This window comes from Triplophysa rosa, linkage group LG6 (genome assembly GCF_024868665.1).
Source record: "Triplophysa rosa linkage group LG6, Trosa_1v2, whole genome shotgun sequence".
NCBI lineage: Eukaryota > Metazoa > Chordata > Actinopteri > Cypriniformes > Nemacheilidae > Triplophysa > Triplophysa rosa.
Window position 1 is genome coordinate 3,990,210 of NC_079895.1, and position 25,815 is coordinate 4,016,024.

A 25,815-nucleotide genomic window follows, 5' to 3' on the forward strand; every position below is an offset into this window, starting at 1 on the left:
GTAAAAAACATTTATTAGACAAATAGTCAACGTGATATTATAAAGAGAACATGTTTCCAAACTTAAATACTTGGATACACTTAGATGTACACTTATGAAGAGACATTTTAACTTCAAATGCATTATTGTAGCAACTTTCACTTTGAGTAAGAAAAAAACATTGTGAGAAAAATGTACTAGAAAGATACAAATATAAACAGTTCTGGAAAATATGCATGTAGCACAAAAGCAGATAAACACTTAATAACAATAATAACGTTCCGTAGAACTTTCCCATTTTTGCTTTAACTTTATTTCTCTGAAAGCTTCTGAAGGCCCCCTGGGGGTCACCGGACCCCAGTCTGAAAAGCCCTGCTCTAGAATAACTCCACCTGCCTAACTAAGAATAGCAGGTAACAAATCAGGTTTCACAGCTGTGAGGTGGAATGAAGGCTGTTTGCCATTACGAATGAAAAAGCGACTTCCTGTTTAACAGGAAATATGACAAAAAACTTTGTTTTAATCGTGCTAAATTCCACCTATTGTTCTCTTAAATCGTTCCATAAAATGTAGAAACTCCCAGTTGGACGAGCCGGTAAGTCAACTCAACCGTGCGAATCACTGTTGAACTGCAGAAAAGCTGTAATTGCTCTCAGGCACGTCTCCAGCAGGAAGTTATGATTCCAAAACACGTTTTAGGCCAGCCGGCATTGCAAAAACCTACTGTGACCTTTCACCTGCGAAACACTTGACCCTCACCTTGAGTTCGGCCACCTGGGAAGAGATGTGCCACATGAGGCTCTCGCTCAGAAACTTCATCCCGTACGGACCCAGCAGCTCAGACAGAGAACGCATTTCTGGCGGATTAAGAGAATACGGTTTAGACATGCTGAAATAATCGAGAGATTTGCTTGACCGAGACTTCCACGAAAGGTTTCTAATCCTCACCAGATATGTCGGAATACTCCTCGGCATTAAAGGTGAGCTCGTTCTCAGTGGGCAGATTGACGAAAGCCTTCATGGCTGGAAAGTAAGCGATGTGACCATTGCTGACCTGCCGCAGAAGGGTCTCCAGATACCTGCACGCGGATAAACGCCAAACAAATGGTCGCACGGATTCTACTGGAAAAGAAGGTATGGGAAAAAAACGGATATCTCCAGTCTTACCAGTTGGTGTAGAGGCTGGTGATGGTTGGTTCTCCGTGGCTGTCCAGGTGTTGGGTCTGCTGCAGAAGAACATTGTTGAAAACTCTGGTGATGTCAATCTGAACGTAATTCTCGATGGACTGCAGCACTGTCATATAGGCCCGCACGCTGGTGAGCAGCTCGGACGGTTTGGCGATCTCCTGCGTGGCCTGGTTGTACATGGTCATACCCACGATGGACCTGACGAAGTTACAAACATGGTCAAAACCAAAACTATTCCACAATGTGATCTTATTGTGCTTTTTATCAATGCAAGTTTTACTACAGAATTTTTTTTTATAATCCATAACTATGATTCTGGAACTACTTCATTTCTGCTAACGTAACCACAAGATCAGGCAATAATATAATATTAACCAATAATATCATCCCAGTTTAGTCATTATCTTACATCGTTTCCTACTGATTGTGACTACAAAATAAACATTTGATGACAATTACGAAGAAGAAAGAAAAGCCGACACGTACCCATGATTCATGCACATCAGGACCAAAACCATCTATTCCTTTTTTTTTAAAGATTTATTTTTGGCGTTTTTTGCCTTTATTTATAGTACAGTACAATGAGAGGACAGGAAACGAAGCGGGTGAGAGGGGGGTGGGATCGGGAAAGGACCACGAGCCGGGATTCGAACTCGGATCGCCTGGAACGCAACAGCGCCATATGTCGGAGCACTAACCACAAGGCTATCGGCTCCGACCAAAACCGTCAATTCTGATTCAATTCTGTTTTTCACAGCAACAAAGTGGAACGGCTTTAAAATGAGTTACTGGTGTAAACCGACATTACGCAATGCCTTGGCAATCGAGAACACGTGAAGTGATCCATAACAACAACAACAACCTAATATTGTTTTGACCTGAAAAGAGCCATCAGATGGAAACGTGTGTGCGCACGGGTTGGGTGGTGAGATGTGCTAACCGGACCTCTCGCAGCCACGCGAGGGGCCAGCCAAAGCATCCGCGTCAGAGTTTTGAACCCCGCAGTGGAAAATACCTGTTATTCCTCTGCCCCGTGTTTATTTAGTTGGACAAGCGCTCTTCTGGATCAGTGTCAAAAATCATTCGAAAAGCTCTCTCCACTAGTCCAATAAATTACACAAATCGAACAATAAACCCACGAGGCCCTTTGCGCTCTTGAGTTCTCAGCTTAATTCATAAGTGAGAGCTGGACGAGAAGGGATGAACCTCATCAGGAAGAGAGGACAGTGGTTAATGAAACACAATATGCACGTAGTCGCCAAATTAATATGGGTCAAAAGGATGCGAAACAATATTCAAACCTACTAAAACAACCCAATTAGATCATGTTATTCATAATTATTGCATCGTAGTAAAGAACAAAATATTAGATATAAAGATGCAAGATCTTTAAAAATACACGTGGTTTATCCAATTATTTCTCATAGACGTCAATGAGATGAAATGAAGAGCAAATGAGAAACTTTGAAGTCTGCTGTGTCTCAGATATTTCCCTTGAGAAATAGAGCTAGAAATCTTACAAATGTCTCTATTAGAGTTTCAACTGAGCTCAGATTCGCCAAGTCTACAATCAAGTCAATATTATGGAAGATCTCAATATGAACTCAAACATTTATCATCAAATTTACCCAAATCCAGATTATTGTACCTCTACACAATCCACATTCATTTACACCTCTATACTCTTCATGCATTTTAGCAATTGTCTAAATTGCTTCCATTTTTATTTCTCTTAAGCAAACGGCACGCAACTGGGAACTCCATCACATCTCAAATCCATCAAATCCGTTATACAGGAGCAAACGTTGAAGAAGAAAATCTTCATCTGGGTGGGTGTTACATAAAATGACGTTCTTTTTTGCACTGATGCCAGACATTTGTTATGAATTGTAAATTTTCTTTCGTGTCCATCAAATTGCCAGGAAAGAGAACATAATCAAACGAGATGAAGTTTGCTTTCATTTGTGAAGCCATTCACTGGATTATAAAAAAGGCATCATGTGCACGTTACATAGCATATCAAATTTTGAGCGAAATGTCAAACAAACTAGCATAATATACATAATATAACACCTTAAATAACCAGGAGGTCATCTTTTTAAAGACCTATAATTTTATTACTTAAAATGACTTGAATGTATCTCTACACCCTTGCTTCATTTAGTATACGCGGATGAATGAATATGAAAATGACTCCCCTCCTCCATTCAATCATGAGAGCTCAGACCGTTGATTATGGGTACACAGATGCCGCAATTGACGTTCAGTGCCGAGTCTATGCGCCATCCTCACATATCTATGGCTCAAATCTGTTGACGTGATTGCTTACAGTGTTATGATGTTGTAAACGTTTCAAACTTAGGTAAACTGCAGTTTTATGGAGAAAATACTCCGCGATGGTTTATCTTAAAGCATATTAAAAACACCCCATAGACATGTAAACAACATTAAAAACTTGATTTTCACCACAGGGGGACTTTAAGAAATTGCAGGTGGGACTTACTTGGTGAAGCGGATTTCCAGGTGGGAGGTCAGATACTCGCGTGGGGTGAAGGTGTGCTCCCAGACCATCATGTTGGGAACGTAGTTGATAGAGAAGCAGAGCTCTGACAGAGCAGTGTGCAGTTTGTCCAGACTGTAAAAAAACAGCCCGACATTAAAAAACTAATTTCCTCCAGATTACACAGTCAGTCATGGTTTAACCAGCTCGCCATGAGAGCAACCCACCGCTGCCCATGAGACGCTGGGTGTCCATTTCAAGCTTGATATAAATCCCTTTTAAATTATACGGAGGATCAGTTTGAGTGTGTGTCGGTTCGGGAGGATAATACGGTAAATGCCTGCAGCATGACTTTGTTTGATGCGGCTGCAGGGGGGTCATTGGGTTTAAAGTGTGTGGCCGAGAGTTGTCCTTACTTGGTGACCAGGAGTCTGTTCTTCCTCATGCTCTCCACGCCGGGTTTTTCTCTCTCCGGTTCACCCTTCTTCCCCGTCTGCTTTTTCGACTTCTTGTTCACGGCCTGACTGATGGTTTTGGCACAATGTTTTGGCAGCAGCTGTGCAGAAGTGCAACAGGAAAAAACTCTTTTTAAAGTCGACATGTAATCGTTTACTTTCTTAAAGGGATAGTTCACTCAAAAAATCATTTACTCACCCTCGTGTCATTTCAAACACGTATGTCTTTCTTCTACAGAACACCAAGAAGATATTTTGAAGAAAGTTGGTAACCGAACAACACTGCCCCCATTCATTTCTATTGTATGGACACAAAACCAATGCAAGCGAATGGGGGCCAGTTCACAACATTCTTCAAAAAATCTTCTTATGTGTTCTGCGGAAGAAAGAAAGTCATAAAGGTTTGAAATGACATGAGGGTGTGTAAATGATGACAGATTTTTTCTATTTGGGTAAACTATCATTTTAATGCACGTTCTTACACGTGATTGGTCTGAGCATGTAATTCCAAACAAAATGAATCTATAAAAGTTTGTCTTGGTCATCTTGCAGGGAAATGCCTTTGAACCGATTTTCTTTTTCAGCTGCTGTTGCAAATCCAATTTTAGTAAAACCCGGCGCTTTTTCTGCAAATTCACTAAACAATTTAATGCGCTGCACTTTAATGCCCAATTTTCCAACCCGAGTCTTATTCACCAACCACCAAATGACCCGTCACATCCGAGTACAGAGCGTACTGTTACACTAGATGGTTACACTAGACAGTGGGCGTGCCGTCGGTTCTCTATTAAAATCTGACAGGACATGTTTGAATCACCGTGGTTGTGAGTGCTTCCAAATGTGTTCAGCGACTCAATTGAATTTGTTTTCATTTTGATCATATTGCAACCAAACAGAACATTCCTGGTGAATTTGTAAACCCAGTCACGTTTATTAAAGTCTCCGATATGACACGGAAAATTCCAGAACTCCCTCTGCGTGACTTGGCAGGTTTGAGGTTTGTGTGCGTCACTGACCTGATCGCTCAGGGTGCACTGCTCGGTGCAGATGTCTGTGATGAGGTTGCGGGCCTGCTTGGCCATCTCATCCAGGAACATGTTGCACAGAGACAGGCTGCGGTCTCCGATGTGGTGCCTCTGCAGGAAAGAACAGACAAAGAGTCATTAGTGGAGACTTGCCTTAGAATAAAAAATGTGTCTGTTGATACTTAGAAATATCAAACATCTCTAGGTTTCTATAAAAGTGCTGAAGGTCAGTTAAGACATTTTAAGCAAATATGATTTTCTGTATCATATGTACTGCTGTGCTTTCAAATTTGCATAATTTCTTGTTATGTTCCTGCTTATTATTGTAACGCTGATAGAAAGCATATCTGCATCGTATAAGGCACTATATAAATAAAGGTGACTTGACTACAAGCTATTATGTACTTTACACTGCATTTCACCCTGGTATATAAGGGATAACTCACACAAAAACACAAATTTTGTCATTATTTATTCATCCTCATGCAATTCAAAATCTTATTTTGTAGAACAAAAAAGATGATAATTTGAGAAATGTCTCGGTGGTTTCGTGTTCATGACGTGATCCGATGCATTTTAAGTAGCCCACACACAGTTAGTGTTGGGTAAATCTAGAAAAATTAAGCAGTTTTGGGTCACCATTGACTTCCATAGTAGAACCAAATACTACTATCGGAGTCAATGGTGACCCAAATCGGCTTAGTTACAAACTTTATTAAGTTAAAATATCTTCATTTGTGTTCAGCACAACAAAGAAATGTATACAGGTTTGTAACAACTGGAGGGTGAGCAAACGATGACAACATTTTTGGGTGAACTATTCCTCACTTCTCATATCTACATATTTAGTGATTTGGATTTTTTTGTCACAAATCATATGTTTATGTTAAACAAGATCCGTTGCCATACAACTTGCCCAAAATACTGTCCACCCTGACACCCTAAAATTGCATTGGTATTGGACAGCCAATCCTACTGCAACTGGCGATTTTTTGTGCAACATTCATCAGATGGTTCCAATCCTGAATGATCTATGGGCATGCCATCCGAGTCTGCAAGGACTGCTCAGGTGAATTTGGCTGAACTGCTGTTTGTGATCGGTCCTGAGTGAGGCTAAGTGAGACTCTTTGTGATCGGTCCTGAGTGAGGCTAAGTGAGACTCTTTGTTATCGCCCAGCTGGTCTCGCTGCCCCAAACTCCCCCCCAGAGCAAACAGTGCTCTACACTTCTAATGCAAAACAAGCATCGCCCCTGTGTGGAGCTCAACCTTCCGCTCCCGCGCTGACTTTCCTGACAAAACCCAAACAAGATGGAGGCGGCCACCCCTTCCCAAGAGGTGAACAAGCTGTCATTTAAAAGCTAAGGCGGCAGATGTGTTTTGAACCCAAGGTTATGGTTCGCACTGTAGGTTAAAAAGCGATCCGATGAGATGCTTTTGCACACAACGCCCATTATTCTGCAAGGTGATGCAGGTTGGAAACATCTCTCAGACCTTTAAAAGTTTTCTGTGCGAGGATGGAAATATTCTTGGAAACTTTTTAGTGCTTTTCCAACATAAATAAAGCTTGCAGCTGTCCAAAGCTGTGTGGACTGGACACAAGAGGAAGACCATTTCAGAAACATGCTGAGAGAGGGAGTTTCATGTTTAAATAAGGGAAACCCAAGCCTTCTATGGCTCAATAAATCTCTTTTATTCCTATAAGTGCTCTCAGACAGCTCAATGTTCAGGCTCGGCAATGACATGAGACCTCTCATTGTGCTCGCTCGTTTTTGGTGCCGTTTGTCCACCGATTAAGGGCACGAATGTGTTTTTTTTTACCAAATTAAATGGGATATTGGAGGGCACGGTGTTTGGCAGGAACAAACACTCGGTAAATGTGCCGGGCATATTCCAGCCGCCCAAGGGGGGGGGGAACAGGAATCTGTTGTGCTCCTTGTGTGTGCGGAGGGGCTTCCACGTGCCCCCGGGGATTCTGGGTAGCTGCACCGGTGTATGGGTCAATTACAGATTTAATAAATCATGCTTTTCAGCATTTGGTTTTCCGCACACATCCTGATACACAGACTGCAGCGCTCAATGCTGCGTGGTGGGACATTCCAGATCTAGTTAACTCATGGAGCTTTCCGGATTCACAGTACGGCTCCATCCTGAACCCTGGCATGGGTCGCAGCTAAGCCGTGGCGGGACCCAACAGAGAACAGAACGGATCTTTCCCAAACTTCTCTTCTCAAAAGTAAAGTAACACTGGCCGAATTCACCGGGGGACAATCTCGAGGACATAAAACGCAGTTTTTCCAAAAACACAGACCCTTCAAAGAAACTAAAATGGGGATTTTGGGACAAGGTAAGCTAAACAGACATAAAGCTTATCCGAACACATTCAATTAACTGGCTGTCAATCGATTTATATAGAAATTTGACATTTATAACATTTAAGTGTACTCTACATAGTGAACATCTCTAAAAGGGGTGATGAAGCAAAATGACAGCAACGCTGCACTCCGACCAGGCTACTCAGTTCCTCTCAAGGCCCGTTGGACAGATTCCGGGTCAGCGCGACTCACCTCTTCGGGGCAGAGCTCGTGAGTGCAGCTCATGAAGTGGGTACAGAGCAGAGGGAAGGAGATGGAGTATCGAGACTGGGACGGCAGTTCGAGACACTGCTGGAACATCTTTTCGAAGGCGCGGCTGTAAAAGCTATCAGACACAGAAAGAGGGAAATGAGTTGTCAGTTCACTTCAGCGTCTGGTACAGTCATATCTAATCAGTTCGAACCCTGTCCGCTCTCCACCCTGCATGAGAGAGTCATATCTAAAAACAAGAGCCACAACAGACAGTTGCTATGGCGTTCTGAGAGCAGATGCTGCTTCTTTTCTCAGTGTAAGCAGCGTTTCCTGTGATCCCATTAAACCTGCTGCTTCACTCCAGTCATTGTGGTCTGATTTTAATATCATATATCAAAAAAACAAAACTGAAAAAATGTTTTGAATGTTTTGCCGGCTGCATGAAAAAAACAGTATGGCTGTCATTCCAAAATAAATGTTTGTGCTTATATAATATACTGTATATGTGTGTGTGACATGTGTATTCATATGCATGTATATATATATATATATATATATATATATATACAAACAAACATACATGTTTATGTTTTTAGAAATAGGTGTAATGATTAATCGCGATTAATAAAAGTTTGTGTTCACATAATATATGTCTGTGCACTGTGCATATTTATTTTGTATTTATAAGCAGATACAGTACATGTACTGTATATATTTAGGAAATATCTGCATGCATATATTAATATAGAAGTCATTTAAATTATATATAAACATTTATTCACTTTTTATTTTTTATGCTTTCCTTAAACATATGAATGTATGGGTATGTGTTGATAAATACAAAATGAATATGCACAGTGCACAACAAACTTTTATTCTGGATGAGATTAAATCGTAGAACAGCTATATATATTTATATATAAATTATATTTCAATTCAAATTTGTATACATTTATGTAAATATTTGTCATATACTGTATACACACATGTATGTGTGTGCATTTATATTTACATGTAGATGTACACACACACACACACTGTATTTTATACAATATGCATTAAACATTATAATACTACCAAACAAATTGTGTACTATGTTGTAAATAACGAATATATTTGGGGTAGGGTGTAGGCATGGGGCGATTTAAAGGTATATCGTGGTGTATCACGTTTTGAAGGTGCCTCGGTTTCAAAACAGAACCACTTGAAGAGTTTGGTTCCAAAATGAGATAACTCATTTTCAAAAATCATGTTTTTCATTATGTTATCATGTTTTTATTGTTAGTTAGCTGTTATTATGTTTATAATATACTGTATGTATGTTTAGTTAGTGGCTTAAATCAAAACAAACCAACTGCAGCCAACAATAAAAAAACAGTTCTCATTCTGGAACCAAAATCTTCACTTACAGATTTTTAAAAAATGGTTCCGTTTTGAAATTGAGACACCTTAAAACCTCCAAAGCACGATATACCGTGATATATCTTGGAACCGTCCCATGCCTAGTAGGGTGTGATGCAAGCGTCAGAAACATTGTTTAGGTCATACCAGAAAATGGACAGATCCGAAGTCTCCACAAGCATCTCTACCAGAGAGTCGACCATCTTGGTGTGGAATATGATGGTGTTCATCATCTTGCCCAGCTCCCTGTGATCTGCAAGTCCGAGCGAGGCCTTGGACACGCTGGTGTAAGCCTAAACGAAGTGAAAAAACATCTTTAGTGTTATTAAGGAATCATATAAAACTATTAATTATTCTTGCAACTTTTCACAATAGATTCTCAAAGGCTAAGTCGATTTCCACAAACCCTTAAGTAAATGAAGAGCAAAGAATCAGATCGGAAACTGGACCATGGCAGAGGCCGAAGAAAATTGTGGTTTGATGTTCGACCATGTCATTAAGTCCTGAGGAGGCTTTCTGGGAAATATTTTTGTTAACTTGATACTGTTGAACCAGACAATGTCCAACCGCCACAATTTCCTCCGCAGCATTCATCACCAAACAAACGGTGTACGCAACGCAAATTCTCTTTGGTGTTTAAATCATGAAACCTTTCTTTTTTTAAGAGCGACCGGTGAAATAGCTGTGCCAGCCAGTGCGTTCAGCTCTTGCAGTTCTTGAACGTAAAAACAAGTGTGAGAAAACAACCAAAACAAGAATTGCGCACGCCCTACGCTGGCTTTCATCATCTAAAAGAGCAGCCAATTCAAAGAGAACGACATGCCAGGATGATACCACATGACATACAGCAGGTGCTAAGCTCACAAATCTTGTGGTTATGGAGTCGGGGGAACAACAATAAACATGTCCCACAGCATTGAAGTCCAGTGTAGAGTACTGAAAAGTACTGAAAACTGAGCTTATTTTAAGATACACATTTGCAGACTTCTGCTGGTAGTTTAATCGGCCATGGTGAAAAATAGGACCGCACCTTTGGAAACAAAAAGGCCAAAAGAGGACCAGACACGAACTGAGTGAACTGTTATACTGGCAAGTACTATCTCAACAACAGGTCCATTGAACATAAAGAAAGCATGCTAAAATAAAAGAGCGAAGTGAGCATCCCTGGTCCAACAGCTCTCAAATCTAGAAAAAAAGCTAATTTAGCTCACTTGATAAATAAAAATGATAAATTTCATGCATTCTGACTTCTAAACACCGTTAAACGTGCTGGCTTCTCAAACTTAACATAGTCAACTTATCAAACAACGAGTTGAATCTATGACGTAGTATTCCTGTGGTCAATTCACTCCGCCAGGGTTCGTAGTTTTTTCAAACATGGATTCCCGTTTCGTAACAAGGGTTCTTAGCACCTTATTGGACAATTCTAAAAAAAAGCACGCCCACGCGTCATCCAACGAGCGAAAGAGCACGCCCACGCGTCTACCAGCCAGCGTGAGAAAGGGCACGCCCATCAATGCCGCTTCACTCGGCTGATGGAGGTTAAACTAGGTTTGTTTGTTCACTGCATTTCGGTGAGGAAAGTTATATAAACAGTGGACATAACGCTGGATTTGGAGATCGTATGAAACTTATAGAAAAATGCCCGACATGAACCTCACACGATAAGTCATATGTCTGTAGCTGCGTTTACATGGACCAATGTAATCTGATTAAAAATGCCCAAGCAGATTGAAATTTCAGTCGGATTGTAAGGGGTGGTTTATGCCGTTTGTAATCCGCTTGATAGGACATATAAACACTTGATCAGATTAAAAACCGAAGTAGGAAGATGTGCGCATGTGCAAAGACGACGCTGGCTCGTACAGATGTAAGGGCATATGACGCACGGAACAGAGCAGCTGTTGCTAAAGAAACCAAAAATCATAAATCTGACAAAGCGGTAGAAATTTCCATATGCTTGTCATCTCTAAATGAACATATTAGTGTTTCTATGCATTTAAAATGTCTTAACTGTTTCCCTGAAGTGAGTTTTTAATCGCAATTTCTGAGTTCCTTATGATACATTTGCAGATGTACAAACATACTGTAGGCTAAAATATCTAATCATAAAATTTCATTTATATGCGTAGTAGGCTACCAAACATTTCTTTTATTTATCGTTTACTTACATGTGCTTTGGAAGGATTAACTGTTTTTACCATGGTAAATCGCTGTAATGACCTTGCTCCATTGATATGTACTAGACATTATTTTGCGTTCAGATCACATCAATCAGATCACTAAACACTACATTCAGATTGCACAATCTGATTAAATTCAATCTGATGTGTCCATGTAAACGCAGCTTGTGTTTTGTTGGCCATCGGCATGGACGTGAATAATGTAAACAACACGAATTTATAATGAATCAATGCGATGATGTATTGTGTGCTCGTGCTGTAGTTCCGCCGTCCCCCTCCACGCCTCCAGGCGCTCGACTTTTTCAGGAAATAATCATACAGCTGCATCTGTCTTTTATAAATTTCATCAAACTAAATACTCTTCCAAGAGACAAACAAAGTATGCAATACTACTGTATAGGTACTCAAGATTAATCTGAGATTGGCATAAACGGACAGTGTTACCTCATCTTTAATGAGTTTATGGTTATGACATTAGCATGTGTGTAATTTCTGTGTCACTGAATCTAGCTTGCGGTACCGAGGGCCGAATGTGGTCGTTTGTCATGCGAGAAAACAATATAATTGATTTTTCTTCAGGTTTGGGGGTAAAATGTGAACAAGACACCCAGATCTACCCACATTGTTGTTAAAACCAGTGTTGGGTAAATTACTCTGAAAACGTAATTAATTACTAGTTACTAATTACATATTCAATAGTGTAATTAGATTACTGTACAAATTACTCTCTCCAAAAAGCATTTCATTACTTCTTTTTTATTACTTTCTATATCCTACATCAACCTTGATTAGAATTGATTCAAGGAGGATAGACATGAAATGGGTTATTTAATTAATTCAAATAAATAATAAATAACTACATAAATTATTCTTATTAACTGACCAAAGTATACAAATGTGAGGAGGATACATTAAAGCATACATTTTAAAGTTAGACTTATAATTTTGATGTCATTTCCACTATTGAATATATTACACAGTATTTAGTTTAATTACAACAGAAGTAACTGTAATTTAATTACAGAAAAAAATCTGAGTAATCCCTTACTTTACTTTTTCAAGGGGAAAGTAATTAAATTACAGTAACTAATTACTAAGTAACTAGTTAAACCCAACACTGGTTAAAACATACACATAAATCCACTGAGGTGCATGCTGAAATATCCCAAAGACAGATGGGCTTTCAAGATCTCAGACGCTTACACAGATTCTCAAAAACACATGAACATCTCATTGTCTCTCAATCTCTGCTGTTTTTCCATCCACCCACACGCACTGCTGGTGTAAAAAACGCTCTGTATTCCACAGAGATGTGTCTGATTTATTTAAGCCCAGATGAAGCTGTGAGCTCTCACTGAACAATCAGCTTTAAAAGAATAACATTATGGTTCTTTTCTGAATAGCCTTGAAATAGGGAAGATGTTCCTAATACTCCAAATGAAATCATATACAACAAAAGAAGTTAGATTTCTTTTAGCAGCTTCTCTTTCGGGCATGTTTTGTATCATTAGTTGTACGTATCTGATAACGGAAAAGTTAAAAGGACAGGAGAGATAAGGGTTGTTAATGATGACCGCTTGGAATCAGAGGAATCAAACCCAATATATCGACCCGGTCATTGACAAGGCTCTGATCATCTTACTTGAAGTCTAAACCAGTCCAGTCTCATCCCTCGGAAATCAAACACCTCACCATCTTCAACTGTAACACAAATACACACAGTTAGTTATTTAGTGACAGTTTTAAACCGAAGTCGACAACAACGTCTTAGGAAAAAAAGGGCTTCTCACCACCTTGTTTGACACTCAGAGAGGTCATAGTGTTCACGAAAGAGGACATGATAATGGACTCATCCTCTGGGCAGACAGACAGATTCTATGAGAGAGAAAGACATGATGATTGTAACATCATTAACAATGTAGTCCATTTAAAAATAAATACAAGCAAGAAAGTATCGCTCCTAGTGGAAGTCTTAGCTCTCCATCTAGTGGTGAGGTTCATTTATGACACTGCTCTTCTGAAAAACCTCTTTAAGGATCATTCTTCAGAAAGAGAGCCAAATCGTGAATCAAACAGTTGTGTCAAAATAATAATCTAACAATGTTCAGCTAATGCTGAAGCAGACATCAGATATACATTTTTATAGTACATATAAAGTACTTTGGAAACAAACCAAATTGGAAGAGACACGCACTGAATGTTTCATAATATGACTAATGTTCATGTCGCATCCATCCCAAAAGCACATGACTGATCCTTGTCTCGTAAGAGAGCTACAAATAACAAGGTTTGTTGTGGTTCTAAAAAAAAATGTCGAGCTACAGCCTCACCTGTACGAGCTCATTGAGCACCACGGCGTCAAAGCCGGACAGGTACTGAACGTAATACCTCTGCATCACGGGGCCATACTTCCTCACATGTGCCCTCAACTCTTCCATGTAGAAGATCAGCTCTGCAACGTGCCTGAGAAAACAAAGAAATAGTCAAAATCGGTAGCGTTTTCTTTCCCGGAAGTCAATCAGCCCATGAGACCAAATCTCTACATGAACTCAGAGTACGTAAAAAAGGGGATAGATTTAGACGTACTTGTCAATAAAGTCGTCTGTGCTTTTCTTTTGGATGTTGTCAGCGTGCCTAAGCAGCCAAATGATCTCGTCACGGGCGAATGAAAGAGCCATAAACACAAACAGAGCTTTGGGACCCAGTAAGCCGGGCTGGTCCGCCAGCACCGTGGCCAGCTCTTTCAGGGCAGATCTCAAGAACTTGCGACGTTCTCGATGCATGGAGCCCCTGGGTGAATTGATTTAAACAAGACGAATAAACACACACAGTAGAGCGATGAATTGCTTTCATTTGTCCTTTGAAACGGCAAGAGGCCACTTACGCATGTGACAAAGCAGATTCCTTGCATTCACGAATGTCGTTGACACGTTTGTTGTAGCTGTAACAGATTGAAATACTGAATGTAAGACACAACAGTATTAAAATGACAGAGAAAGAAAGTTGAAATTGCTGACCCGCGAATGTTTACAAACAGATCCTCAGCAGATTTGTGAATATGGAAGACCTCGTCCCTAAAGAGACAGAGACAGGTGCTGCTCTGAAGAGCCAACTTCCACAGACTGAGAGCCGCGGGGTCACTGGTCAGGGCCGCGTGACACAAGATGAACCCAACTACAACACAAAAAGAGATGATTACTTACCCCTAGATGTCTAAAACACAACATGCAAATTTGTAAAATGCTTGTATTAATGTACACGAAATTCTGTAATTACACAAACGCGATTAATTAATTCTTTTACTTAAATTCCCTGTTTGGGTTTACATAATTTATGTCTGTGTACATTTGTGTGCATATCATTTATTTTTTTATAAACACATACACATACACATATATTTAAGAAAAATATCAAATATTTGCATATAAATACATCTAAATATTTCCTAAATAAATGTGTTTAGAAATACAAAATTCATATGCACAGTACACATACTTATGTAAACACAAACTTTTATTCTGGATGCGATTAATCATTTGATAGCCCTAAAAATCACACAATGAAAGAGTAAGAGAAAAAAACAATTCTTCATTGTTAAATTGCACACAATAGGACCAGAGACAATGAAGATATTTTGAAGAATATTGGTAACCGAACAATAACGGTACCCATTTACTTCATTGCATTGACGCAAAAACCAATGCATGTCAATGGGTGACGCTGTTGTTCAGATACCAACATTCTTAGAAATATCTTCCATTATGTTCTGCAGAAGAAAGAAAGTCATTCAAGTTTGAAATGACAAGCGTGTGTGAGTAAATGATGGCAGAATTTTCATTTTTGCCCGAACTTAATACAGAAAATACAGATTCACACTCACAGACAATCCATTTCTCCATGGTATCCAAGGACAGGTATTCACAGGGCATCTGAAACACAGATCATTACATCACATTGACAAAAGCCACGGAGCTATAGGCTTTCTTTCTGCTGCAGAACACAAAAAAAGATATTTTGAAGAATGTTGTTAACAGCCCCCCCCATTCACTTGCATTGGTTACAACAGAAGTGAAGTGAATGGGGGGCTGTGCTGCTCCGTTACCAACATTTTTCAAAAGATCTTCTTTTGTGTTCTGCAGAAGAAAGAGAGTCATACAGGTTTGAAATGACAAGAGGGGGTGTAAATGATGACAGAATTTTCATTTTGAAGGTGAACTACTCCTTAAAGGAGCGTAGTGAGCCCTGACCGTGTCAGACTGGGCCGGGTTGAGCATGGTACTGGGAGCACTGATCAAACTGAGCAGCTGAGCGTTCCTCCACTGATCTGCAGACAGATTGCGGCGTGGGTAGACCATCTGCAAGGATACCAGCGCATCTGACAGCGCCTGTCATACACAGAGAAACGGGGAGAAAATTCTAATGAAACCATGTCGCAACACAGGTAAACTCAGTCTGTACCGCAGCGTGACGATTTTACTTTTCCATGAGGGATGAACTCCTCCATCATCTTCTTCAGGGGGTTCTCATAGTCCACGATCATCTGTCCAAGCCTGGGGTATTCTCGATCGCTGGGCACAAAAATATCACACAAATCATGACGCAGCTCTCATTGGTCAAATACACATGGCAGCTAATACGCATGTCATTCCCTTTCGTTACACGTTTCTTTTCCAAGATTGTGGAAACGCCCCATCCGCATTACCTTGAACCGTGTGTCATTTCATGTGCGTAGTTATAGAGACCGATTATCGCTTTGCGCTCCTCGATTCGAGAAAGCAGCATCATCAGTGTAGTGTACGTCACCACAAGGTCCAGATAGTTCCTTGTGAGGTCAAAATTTACAGTCTGTGGACAAAATGACATTGTTATATACCTGCTATGTAAATAAACAGACATCAAAATTTCAGATACATTTTTGCTATAAATTCAACTTACAATGTCAAAGAAAACTTGACAAACATCAATAGTGTTCAGCAGTTCACAAACGTGGTCCTGGAGTTTAAGAAACAGAGAAAGAAAACAAACAGACCGCTTAATTTAGTATTCAGTCAATATACACGCAGCTGCATTAATGAAACATGAGCATAACACATGTCTCTGTAAGTCAATCGTTAAAACTTTGATTCAATTTTCACATTCCAATCAATGCAATAATTCACGTATGAATGATTTTTTACACTCGCATCACAAATAAAGCACACTATTTGGTGCTACATGCATACCTTAAATTCCATAACGTCCACAAAGGTGAAGTAATACAGAGCTAAATTCTTCAGTATTTCTGACTTCTCTTTTTGTAGTTGTGCAAGCTGTTGCTGTAATAAAAAGTAGAAACCATTAAACAGATGTATTAAACATGGTCACATAACTGTGATGTCCGAGTAAGAAACTTATCAGCAGGGTTCACATAAGATGCTTGAGCCTGAGACTAATGGAACTAAATAAAGACTATAGTTGCTACAATTAATTCATTAATAATTAAACAAATTAACGCTGGTTAAAACAACATCCTTATCCTTAGGAACCAAATACAAACCAAACATGTTCTTAAGCAGAGCTCAACAAAAACAGTAGCTAATGGCCAGATATTCTTGGCCCAGTTTATTGGCCAAGTTCATAGTACTTTACGTAATTCGAAAAGCGCATTTATTGCTGTTACAACTGAAATAAAGCATTTCAGAAAAAAACTCATTTAAAGGTCCAGTGTATGGAATTTAGCGCCATCTAGCGGAACTGTAACCAACGGCTCACTCCATTCCTCCATTTTGAAGCCCTACGGTGGCTGACACAGGACTAATATGTCACCACGTTTTTGCTTCTTTGCCAAAGGAGGTAACGTATTTATGAAACGCGCTCTGTAGAGCAGTTTGTCCATTTAGGGCTACTGTAGAAACAACATGGCGAATTCCATGTAAGGGGACCTGCGGTGTATGTAGATAGAATAGCTCATTCTAAGATAATAAAAACATAACGCTTCAATATGTAAGGTCTTTATACACCTCTGAAGACATAGTTATGTATATTATATTGCATTTCTGTCAACTGATTCTTCAAAAAATGACACTTTGGACCTTTAATGAACATAATGCATATGATGGTATTACAAGTTATTGATAATTCTGTAGTGGGACCAGTAAAAACAAATGGCAAGTACTGGTAAAAACTGGTAAAACTTTTTGTTGAGCCCTGTCAAAGAGCAAGATTCTCTGACTTGATGCATAACAGGCAAACTGGTGAATGAACCCTGCCTCAAGTCCTGACACGCAACCACCTTTCCCTTCGGTTGTATTTAAGGTATGTGTGATTCTAGAGCAAAAATGCATTACTGCTGCACTTGGGAAGTCTTTATATGAAACTATTAACAGAACATGAGTGTTCTTCAAAACTGGAAATGATTGCAAACTACTTCAGCTTTACTAAACGGTTTTAAAGCTACATTTTGGGGACTTTGTAAATCTTCACTAGAGTGAAGGGTAGTGCAATTATGCTCTAGAATCAAGTTAGTGACAGAATCCTCTTAGTGTCTATGGGGTTTTCCAGTAAACCAGGTTAGCGATAACAGGGTTAATGATGCACTACAGATCCCCATTAAGCCCAACATCAGAAAAAATACATAACTTTCCACAAAAGAAAGCCCTCATCCCCACCCTGCAAACTTCTACTTTGGATATGTTCTCCTTCTATCCTAATAAGTGATGCAAATCCACAGGAAGGAGTCTCATATTTAAATACTGTAGGTCTAAGAGAACATATGATGTCAGGAATTAAAAAAACAGAGAGGGAGACAAGTTGACAAATGTGTCTTGTCTTGACTGTGAGGGTTAATCTAAAGCAAAATGTAAGAAATAACATTTTGCATATAGAAAATTATACGTTTATTTTTATAAAACTATTAAGCACATTTTTACCCAAACTCTCATTACCATTATACGTTCAGGTTTTGCTTTTGAATTGTTGGGTAATTCCTGTTATTCCCAATAGTCATTAGGAAAAATATGATCCAGACATGTTCTTAAATAAGCAAACATGTCATAGACCATCTCCGACATTTTCACAAATTTTGACAAGTTTCCATCATCTCCATCTCTGCTACTTTTTTAAAGTAATATATTCGGCCATACTATGTGATGCTGTGTAAAACAGGCTAAACCTCATAACACACTTGGTTTAGAATAGAATAGATAAATATACTAAAGCATGTAACCATGCATTTGTAGACTCAAAGGAAGCTCAGAGCACATCCTAATCAGAAGTAAAAACATTTCCAAACGATTCTATCCCAAAATAATTATTTTTAAAAGGGCAACTCTGAGATTCCTTTTGTCCAAGTAAGTTACTAACATGTTGACATATATATATGTGAGTACAACTGAAATGTTAAACTACATATACATAGGAGCAGGAACTAAATAATAAAGCAAATGGGACTCCAAACGGAGTCCAAACTTACCAAAAGAACAATCCAGAAAATAGCCATGTAAAGCATGCAAAAAATGCAAAGAAACAAAAAAAGAAATATAAAACAACACTAAAAGGCAACTTAAACACAGTTAAACATGACACAGCTCCACATCATTGCGGGAAGCAGTTAAACATATTTAACACAAAGCCGAAGGCAATGCAACATCTGAAATATACAACACTTCAAAACAACAACAATGATGGCTGGTTATTACAGAGGAACCAAAATAAAAAATGAACACAGGACACACACTCGACACATGAAATGGATATCTAGCACATATGGAAAAAGATAAATGTATTTGTTAAAAAATTGTTAATTTGTAATGTAACAAATCTAGTAAAGTCCTAGACTGAATAATTGACTGTGATTCAATGCACAGAATAGGGCCAAACATGCACCAAGAATAGTGATAATCCTGCTGGTAGAAAATGGGGTCCCTAATACAAAAACAAAACTTTGCTAACAGCAGTACAGGTCATTTAAGGTGCACAGCAACTGTAATGGCAACAGAGGTGTAAAAGCAGGAAACGGCTACATTCCTTAAGTAATATGGGCTGAACTGATGTCATTTCCTCAGGGAATGTTAGGGCCTTCTTACCAATGACTGACAAACACCAATGAAGAACTATATGAATATAAATGAATGTCCTTTGTTTAAAAAACACTATTTCACATTAAGGATGCAAGCTATTTGTGGTGTTGTGGTAAACCTAAATGTAGCCACAGGTTCCGGGAAAGACACACAGAAATGGGGAAGTACCTCTCGAGGGTCACCACCTCATGTTTTACGACTTAAAAAAATAAAAGTAGACTGCATGCTAGCCTGGAACATTGTGTTTTTACGATGGAAATTATGATCTCAAAACTAAAACCCGGCGACCATCGACACTGATATTTAAATCACTGTGATGGTCGAATGGGCGCCATGGTAATTCATGAACAGCATGGTAAACATGCAGCAGAGATGTTGGGGGTTGTGGCAATGGTGACAAAGTATTACAGAAAGCAGTGGTATAATGGTAATCGGACAGGAGACTAAAACCACTGAAACAAAAGACAAAAATCTCTGCATTTATGTTACTACATCAACAATTATGTCATCAAAATCCAGTTCAAGTTTGCTTCTCCACCTGAAATCAGCATAGAGGATATGGGGTACACAACGCTTAATGTCTGCAAAGATAGCAAAGATGTACAGTCATGTAGTATATGAAGTTCTGAGTTTGCAAGACATTAACAATGAACTTCTACTATTAAATCAAGGAAAATCACATTTCTGATGGCACTTTCTTTTAATTCCATTACAGAGCCCTAACCTTATTTTCCCAGCAACAATGAGAGCTAATTAGCTAATGTGATCCGGGTCACGGCACCAGATTTGTAAAAGAAGAGTTGCATTATTTCATTGTGCTTTTAAACAGTTAGCCACCATTATAGAGCTAACATTATTGTAGTAATACATCAAAAAGCTTGATTTGGTAAAGACTTCATCTCATCTTGTGACAAACAGCATTGATGAGAAAGCGCTGTTTACTGAGGGCTGAAAAATTGGGATATCCTTGATAACCATGGTGATCAATACTTAACTCACTGATGCACTAATGCATCCCTGAAGGGAGAAAACATGCAATACTTTGCATCGAAATTTTTACAAACAAGCTAATTAAGGTGCAGTAAGCGATTTTGGCTGTATTTGGATAACTTCCGCCATTTTCCTTGATTATGTCCAAAATCTGCACACTCAAAATCCAATAGTTAGCAAATATGCAAAATGATTCACAGACATCATTTTAGACAGATCATTTCTGGTTGGCCGATTAAGAAAGGACATTTTTACATCCCAATCAACACATAGTGATCAAAAGTACCTTGTAGCTTTGGATAAAGGTGTTTCAAATGCAATAAATTTGAAAATGTGGGTCGCAACCTTTCCGTGAAATGGCAATATTTTATGAATATATGAACCGAAATAAAAAAGCTTACAGCAGCTTTAATACATCAAACACGGGTTAAAATTATAATAATGTTATAATCGTGAATATTAAAGTCCCAGTGAAATAAAAAATTACAATGCCTATTTTTTCATGAAATATTGCAGCATTTATTGTAAATAGTTAATCAATGTAGGTCATTTTCTTTTTTAAATTTGTTTGCCCTCAAAATCTTCAGATAAAATCTGAAAATGCACTTCCGTCCTGTAGGGACTATCCATCTTAAATGACGTATGTTAGACGGCTTGGGCGGAGCATAAGTTAACTCCTCCCCTTCAACTGCCAATCTGCTGCCAGTTACATTTCAAAATGCAATGGCTGTTTTTATACATCCAATCAAATCGCAGAGAAAGACAAAAGCCACGCCCAATATTTTTCACGTTCAAAATTCCATTTCACTCGGAAATGCGTCAAAATATGGAAGTAAAAACGATCGCAACTTCCTGTTCACAGGGACTTTAACACAGCATTCTAAAAGAATCCACTTCATTTTTAACTTAATACGTTATAACTTGGATGAAATGTGAAACTTACGTTGTTGTTGCGTGTCTCGACTGCTGGGAATTTTCTGACGATGAATTTAACAGCTGACTCCAGGTTTTTGTCTATCAGGTACGAGGGCTTTGCCTTGGGATCGCCACATGCCTAGAACAAACAGGGATAAACATCACTGCTAAACATGAAAGAGCCTTAACAGACCCACAGTGAAACTGTGCAAAAAACAGCCTGATATTTCACATTATGAAACAAAGAATCAAACCGCATGACTGATCAGAGGATGAACAGTGTAGGGATTCGTCACGGTTAGAAAATGCAATGGAAGACATGAAGAAGCCAGAACATAAAAAAAGATTGACAGAGAAATACAAATGGAAGCTACAGATCATAAGAAATTTAGTTTTTCCGATTTCTGATTCTTAAATAACTGATCCTAACTATTTTATATACAATATTAACCAATGCAAATTGTGCTAACATTTCTTTTAAATTATCGCAGCAATAATTTGCTTTGTTGTCATATTAACTGAAAATAATAACATGCGCATTAGAGTCAAAAATAACAGATGATAGTTCCCTTACAGAAAATTTGACTCATTCAGGCCACGTGTAAACTATTTTAATAGACCAATGAGCATTGTCATCACATTTAAATCAGACTGCTAGCTCTTTGGACCGTGATGCAGGAATAGGTGAGAAACACAGACGCCCAAGAACTGTTAACATAACATCATCAAAATTATTAGTTTCTAGTAAATGTTTGATTTAGCTTCGAGTTAGAACTGTATCCTAATGGATGGACAAATAAAAAGAAGAAAAGACAAGGGATGAGAGAGACAACAAGGAAAGCTCTTCACAATGTGCTGTGAGAAAAGTTGGAGAACAGTTAGTGGAGCACAGACAGCGGTTTATGGTCAAAGAGTCCTGGAGAGAGAGAGAAACAGATTGATGATGGGTTTGCTGAACGGTGAGTCTGATTGGCTGGCTGTTCTGTAAGAGGTGAGTGTCTTACAGAATGACGGATCGTGTCAGTGGATGTGCAGCTGAGGCGGGGCAGTGTGTATGGTCACATGACACATTAAATGATGCTTTACATGCATCTGCAGCTAACACAGCATTGAACCTCAAGAACATTCCAGTGTGCACGACAACACACACACAGTGGCTCTGGGTGCTGTAAGACAACGTGTTTTTTAAAAGCTCTTTAGGTCGTTCCCAAAAAAAAGACACCACATGGCTTGTTGACTGCAGTTACACGTAGGTCCTGGATATAATGCAAACCAGCACTTAAAATTCAATTTTATTTTGCACTAAGACGTCCTCTGAATAACCTGCTGACAAGAATTTACAGAAGTGAATTAAGTCCCATGCCCACTGATAATGATTTACACAGCCAATCGCAGAGAAGTAAATAAATCTATATGGAATCTAAACTATGCCTCTAAAATCCCAGAGACTACTGTCGGTTTTGTTTCTCTTTGTTTTACGTGTTGCTAACATCCAAAGAACTGCTGCCGAACTGGTACTGTGCAAATAAAAAAATCAATTTGCAAATAAAAGGATGGTAAAAGTTAAACAAACAAATAAAAAGAAAAAAGGATGGAAAATAAAACTCAAAAAATAAGCCTCATGCATTAACAATATTTAATACCCCCAAAAATGTGAGCAAAGTTTTGAAGTTTTTTTTTTTTTAGGGTTGCGCAAAATATATATCAAACATTTAAAGAATTTACTTAATGATTTCCTTGGCGCTATAAATTTAGGCAATACTGTAAATGTCAGAATGCTTTAAAGTTCTCTTATTTGGCCACCAAATTTCACAAAGACCATGTCCCAAGACTAGTTTTGCGGCCTGTTAGTAAAAAAAACGTTAAGTATCGCCCAGCCCTAGTTAGATATTTCATCATATTTCATAATTCTTCATCTATACAAGATCTGAACGACAATCAAAATTAAACTCACCCTGCTAATTTCCAAACCGAACAAAAAAACAAATAGAAACAAAAGTCTTGCTGGTGCTACAGTTTGGGAAGGGCCTTTTTTGTGAGTTGCGTACAGAAAGTTCATGGGTCATGAAACTGGTGGGAGAGCGGGGGGGAAGGAGGGGGACTGAGATTTTAGGAAGGTGAAAAGCTGTGCAAACCTTCCAAACTTGTCCTTGCTGGGGGAAGCATTGTAACAGAAAGAGAGAAAATTACACATAAACACAAGTTCCAATGTCTACCATGCATGTTCACTTTTAAAACAAATTAGCTTTGGGAACTAAATGTAAGTCGTTCTGGATAGCGTGTTGCTTGGATCCTAAGGAGGGACGCAGGGGTCAGGTGGGTCACACAGTGCATTGAGAGGCAGTCGTTCCCAGAGCTAACACTGACACCATGCAGAACTCACTCCTCCGGGAGCAGGAACACTGTGGGCTGAGTTCACAATTCAAATCCATGTTCAAGAAAAGACCAGGAAGTTTGTGATTAGTCAAAGAAACATAATCCATGCAAGTAAAAGGGAACCAAGGCCGACATGTTCACGAAATGACCAAAAACAGATATGAAAAGAATGACAAACAGAAACACACACTGCAAAAATAGAGCGAGCAAACAAACAAAGCAAACAAACAAAAATGTCATTGTTAGCCGTTCAAATGCATCAAATCAACTCATGCACACGAACAGAAGCCCACAGGACCCATTATTCGATGATTTTAACTGATTTACCAAACTGACATTTAAACCACTCCAAATAAATGTTAAAAGGATTAATTGAAAAGCAGTTTGCCTGTTAGTTAGTACTGCAAAGTTCAAACAGGTTTTACAATCCAATGTGGTTAATGGTTTAAATGAATATTAATGAACAAAGCAAAATATGTTAATACTTATTAGGCACGAGTTCATACCTGCAACAATCAGAAGTGAGATAACAAAAGGTCAGTGTACTAGAAGGTACTGCCCTCAAATAGCTCAACGATAAACACAGTATCTGTTTGTTTATCTGAACTATGAACAAATTAAACTTGGAGTTTACTGTATGTAACTCTGAATTTCTGATTTCTGATGAATTTTCAAGAACATATAAACATTTGCGGCATCACTGATGTGCTGTGAAAAATGCATGGAATAGTTTTACATAACGCACCAGCTCCTCTCACGGGATTTCATGTCAAGCTAAACACACTGTGAGATAAGAGTGCACTTCCTGTTGTTCCCAAGGACGGTTTCTGCTGTCATTTCCTGTGGCACAAATTTGATGCCAACCTTTATGTTGCAACGAATACCAAAAAGCATTTAAAACAAAGTCTAGGCTTAAATTGTAGAAAAATATCTGAGAAAGAAGCCACGGTGAAACCATGACTACTTTATGTTGTAAGTAACATACAACCAGCAAAACCTTTTTAGGATTTGACAGTCATCAATATAAAGCAGCATAAACAATATCAAATAGTGATTTGTTGATGTCAGCATCAAATTCTGTTCAAAAACTCCTTGTACGTATTCACCATAACAGAATGCACATCTGAAAGCGCTCAATGCCAGGCCTGCTAGTTGCTAGGCAACTGGACTACCAAAAGCATGCAGTCCAATTTCTAGTCCTGTGGAAGCGCAATCTCTCAACTAAATCTCAGCTAAAAAAATTCAATATAAACTAAAAGGCAATTTTGCTCAAGACTACCATGTTGTAATGTATTCTGAATGGATGTGGTTCATGGGAGTAAACGGTAAGTATATGAGAGAAATTACTAATATTTTGGATATATTGCTGGGTGGACCTTTTGTGACTTGTTTGAATGAGTGAGGTCAGACGTACAGCAGCGTGACATCAGTGGGCATAGAGAGATGGACGGTACTCCAGAGACCTTTCTGCGCTCTAAACGGGTATCACACACACTGATGAATTCACATCACACATCTGAGCGAGATCTCGGCCAGAGGGAAAAGATGCTAACAGCAACGGTCTTCCACTAGCCCACTTTCTGCTCTGATCTGGACTGTTGCCATTTCAGCTAGCCCCAGTGCCAAGACTTCTATAAAAGCCCATGAAATGCTTTTATTGGAGGAAACGGAAAAACAATCTTTGAATATGCAGACTAGCTCTGACAGGCTTTACTTCTTATGAACATTATGTTCTGTGACATTATTTTTTTAGGACCTTTAAGCGCATATCACCCCCAAATTCTCACTGCCATTACGCATTAGGAAATGTGACTTTATTGATTTAGGAATAAGAAATAAGTTAAGGAATCCTAAATGCAGCATTAATATATTATCGTTTACCTATATAACAAACAGTAACAGTGCTTTTTCAATTTTAGTTACATTTTTAATAAATGTTAAGCAAATGCTTATAATGACAATTTGTTGCACATCTCATTTGTTAATATATAAATTAGATTTTCATCCCCAATAAGCCACTCTGTTCTCATGATAACTGTAACAACCACTAAATATTTTTTAACAATATTAAAAAAAAAACGCATAGTAATAATATATACACATAATATATATACAATGTTTTTGAAAATTGAAAGGCAGTGCAACAAATGCTATAAATTCTCTACAAATAGTCAATAACTA

General features: G+C 38.7%; 2 protein-coding genes across 7 annotated transcripts in view; one reads left to right on the plus strand and one right to left on the minus strand.

Moving 5' to 3' along the window:
• dnajc10 (DnaJ (Hsp40) homolog, subfamily C, member 10) overlaps window positions 1-25,815 on the plus strand; it is a 255,365-nt gene that overhangs the window by 31,792 nt on the left and 197,758 nt on the right. The gene's annotated exons all lie outside the window — the stretch shown is intronic.
• Window positions 1-25,815, minus strand: part of nckap1 (NCK-associated protein 1) — a 33,581-nt gene that overhangs the window by 6,552 nt on the left and 1,214 nt on the right. Inside the window, exons 2-23 of one of the 6 annotated variants that reach the window (XM_057336644.1) lie at window positions 23,394-23,411; window positions 21,287-21,397; window positions 16,519-16,605; window positions 16,232-16,288; window positions 15,999-16,141; window positions 15,774-15,864; window positions 15,544-15,681; window positions 15,177-15,225; window positions 14,314-14,470; window positions 14,181-14,237; window positions 13,883-14,086; window positions 13,627-13,759; window positions 13,087-13,171; window positions 12,939-12,997; window positions 9,261-9,406; window positions 7,713-7,845; window positions 5,139-5,258; window positions 4,084-4,223; window positions 3,671-3,802; window positions 1,147-1,365; window positions 928-1,058; window positions 739-836 (exon numbers count right to left, since the gene is read on the minus strand). In XM_057336644.1, the coding sequence (XP_057192627.1) occupies window positions 739-836; window positions 928-1,058; window positions 1,147-1,365; window positions 3,671-3,802; window positions 4,084-4,223; window positions 5,139-5,258; window positions 7,713-7,845; window positions 9,261-9,406; window positions 12,939-12,997; window positions 13,087-13,171; window positions 13,627-13,759; window positions 13,883-14,086; window positions 14,181-14,237; window positions 14,314-14,470; window positions 15,177-15,225; window positions 15,544-15,681; window positions 15,774-15,864; window positions 15,999-16,141; window positions 16,232-16,288; window positions 16,519-16,605; window positions 21,287-21,397; window positions 23,394-23,411 (2,508 nt within the window). Of the gene's footprint in view, window positions 1-738; window positions 837-927; window positions 1,059-1,146; window positions 1,366-3,670; window positions 3,803-4,083; window positions 4,224-5,138; window positions 5,259-7,712; window positions 7,846-9,260; window positions 9,407-12,938; window positions 12,998-13,086; window positions 13,172-13,626; window positions 13,760-13,882; window positions 14,087-14,180; window positions 14,238-14,313; window positions 14,471-15,176; window positions 15,226-15,543; window positions 15,682-15,773; window positions 15,865-15,998; window positions 16,142-16,231; window positions 16,289-16,518; window positions 16,612-21,286; window positions 21,398-23,393; window positions 23,412-25,815 lie in introns of all 6 variants that reach the window. The other 5 variants (XM_057336643.1, XM_057336642.1, XM_057336647.1 and 2 more) reach the window with 5 other exon arrangements.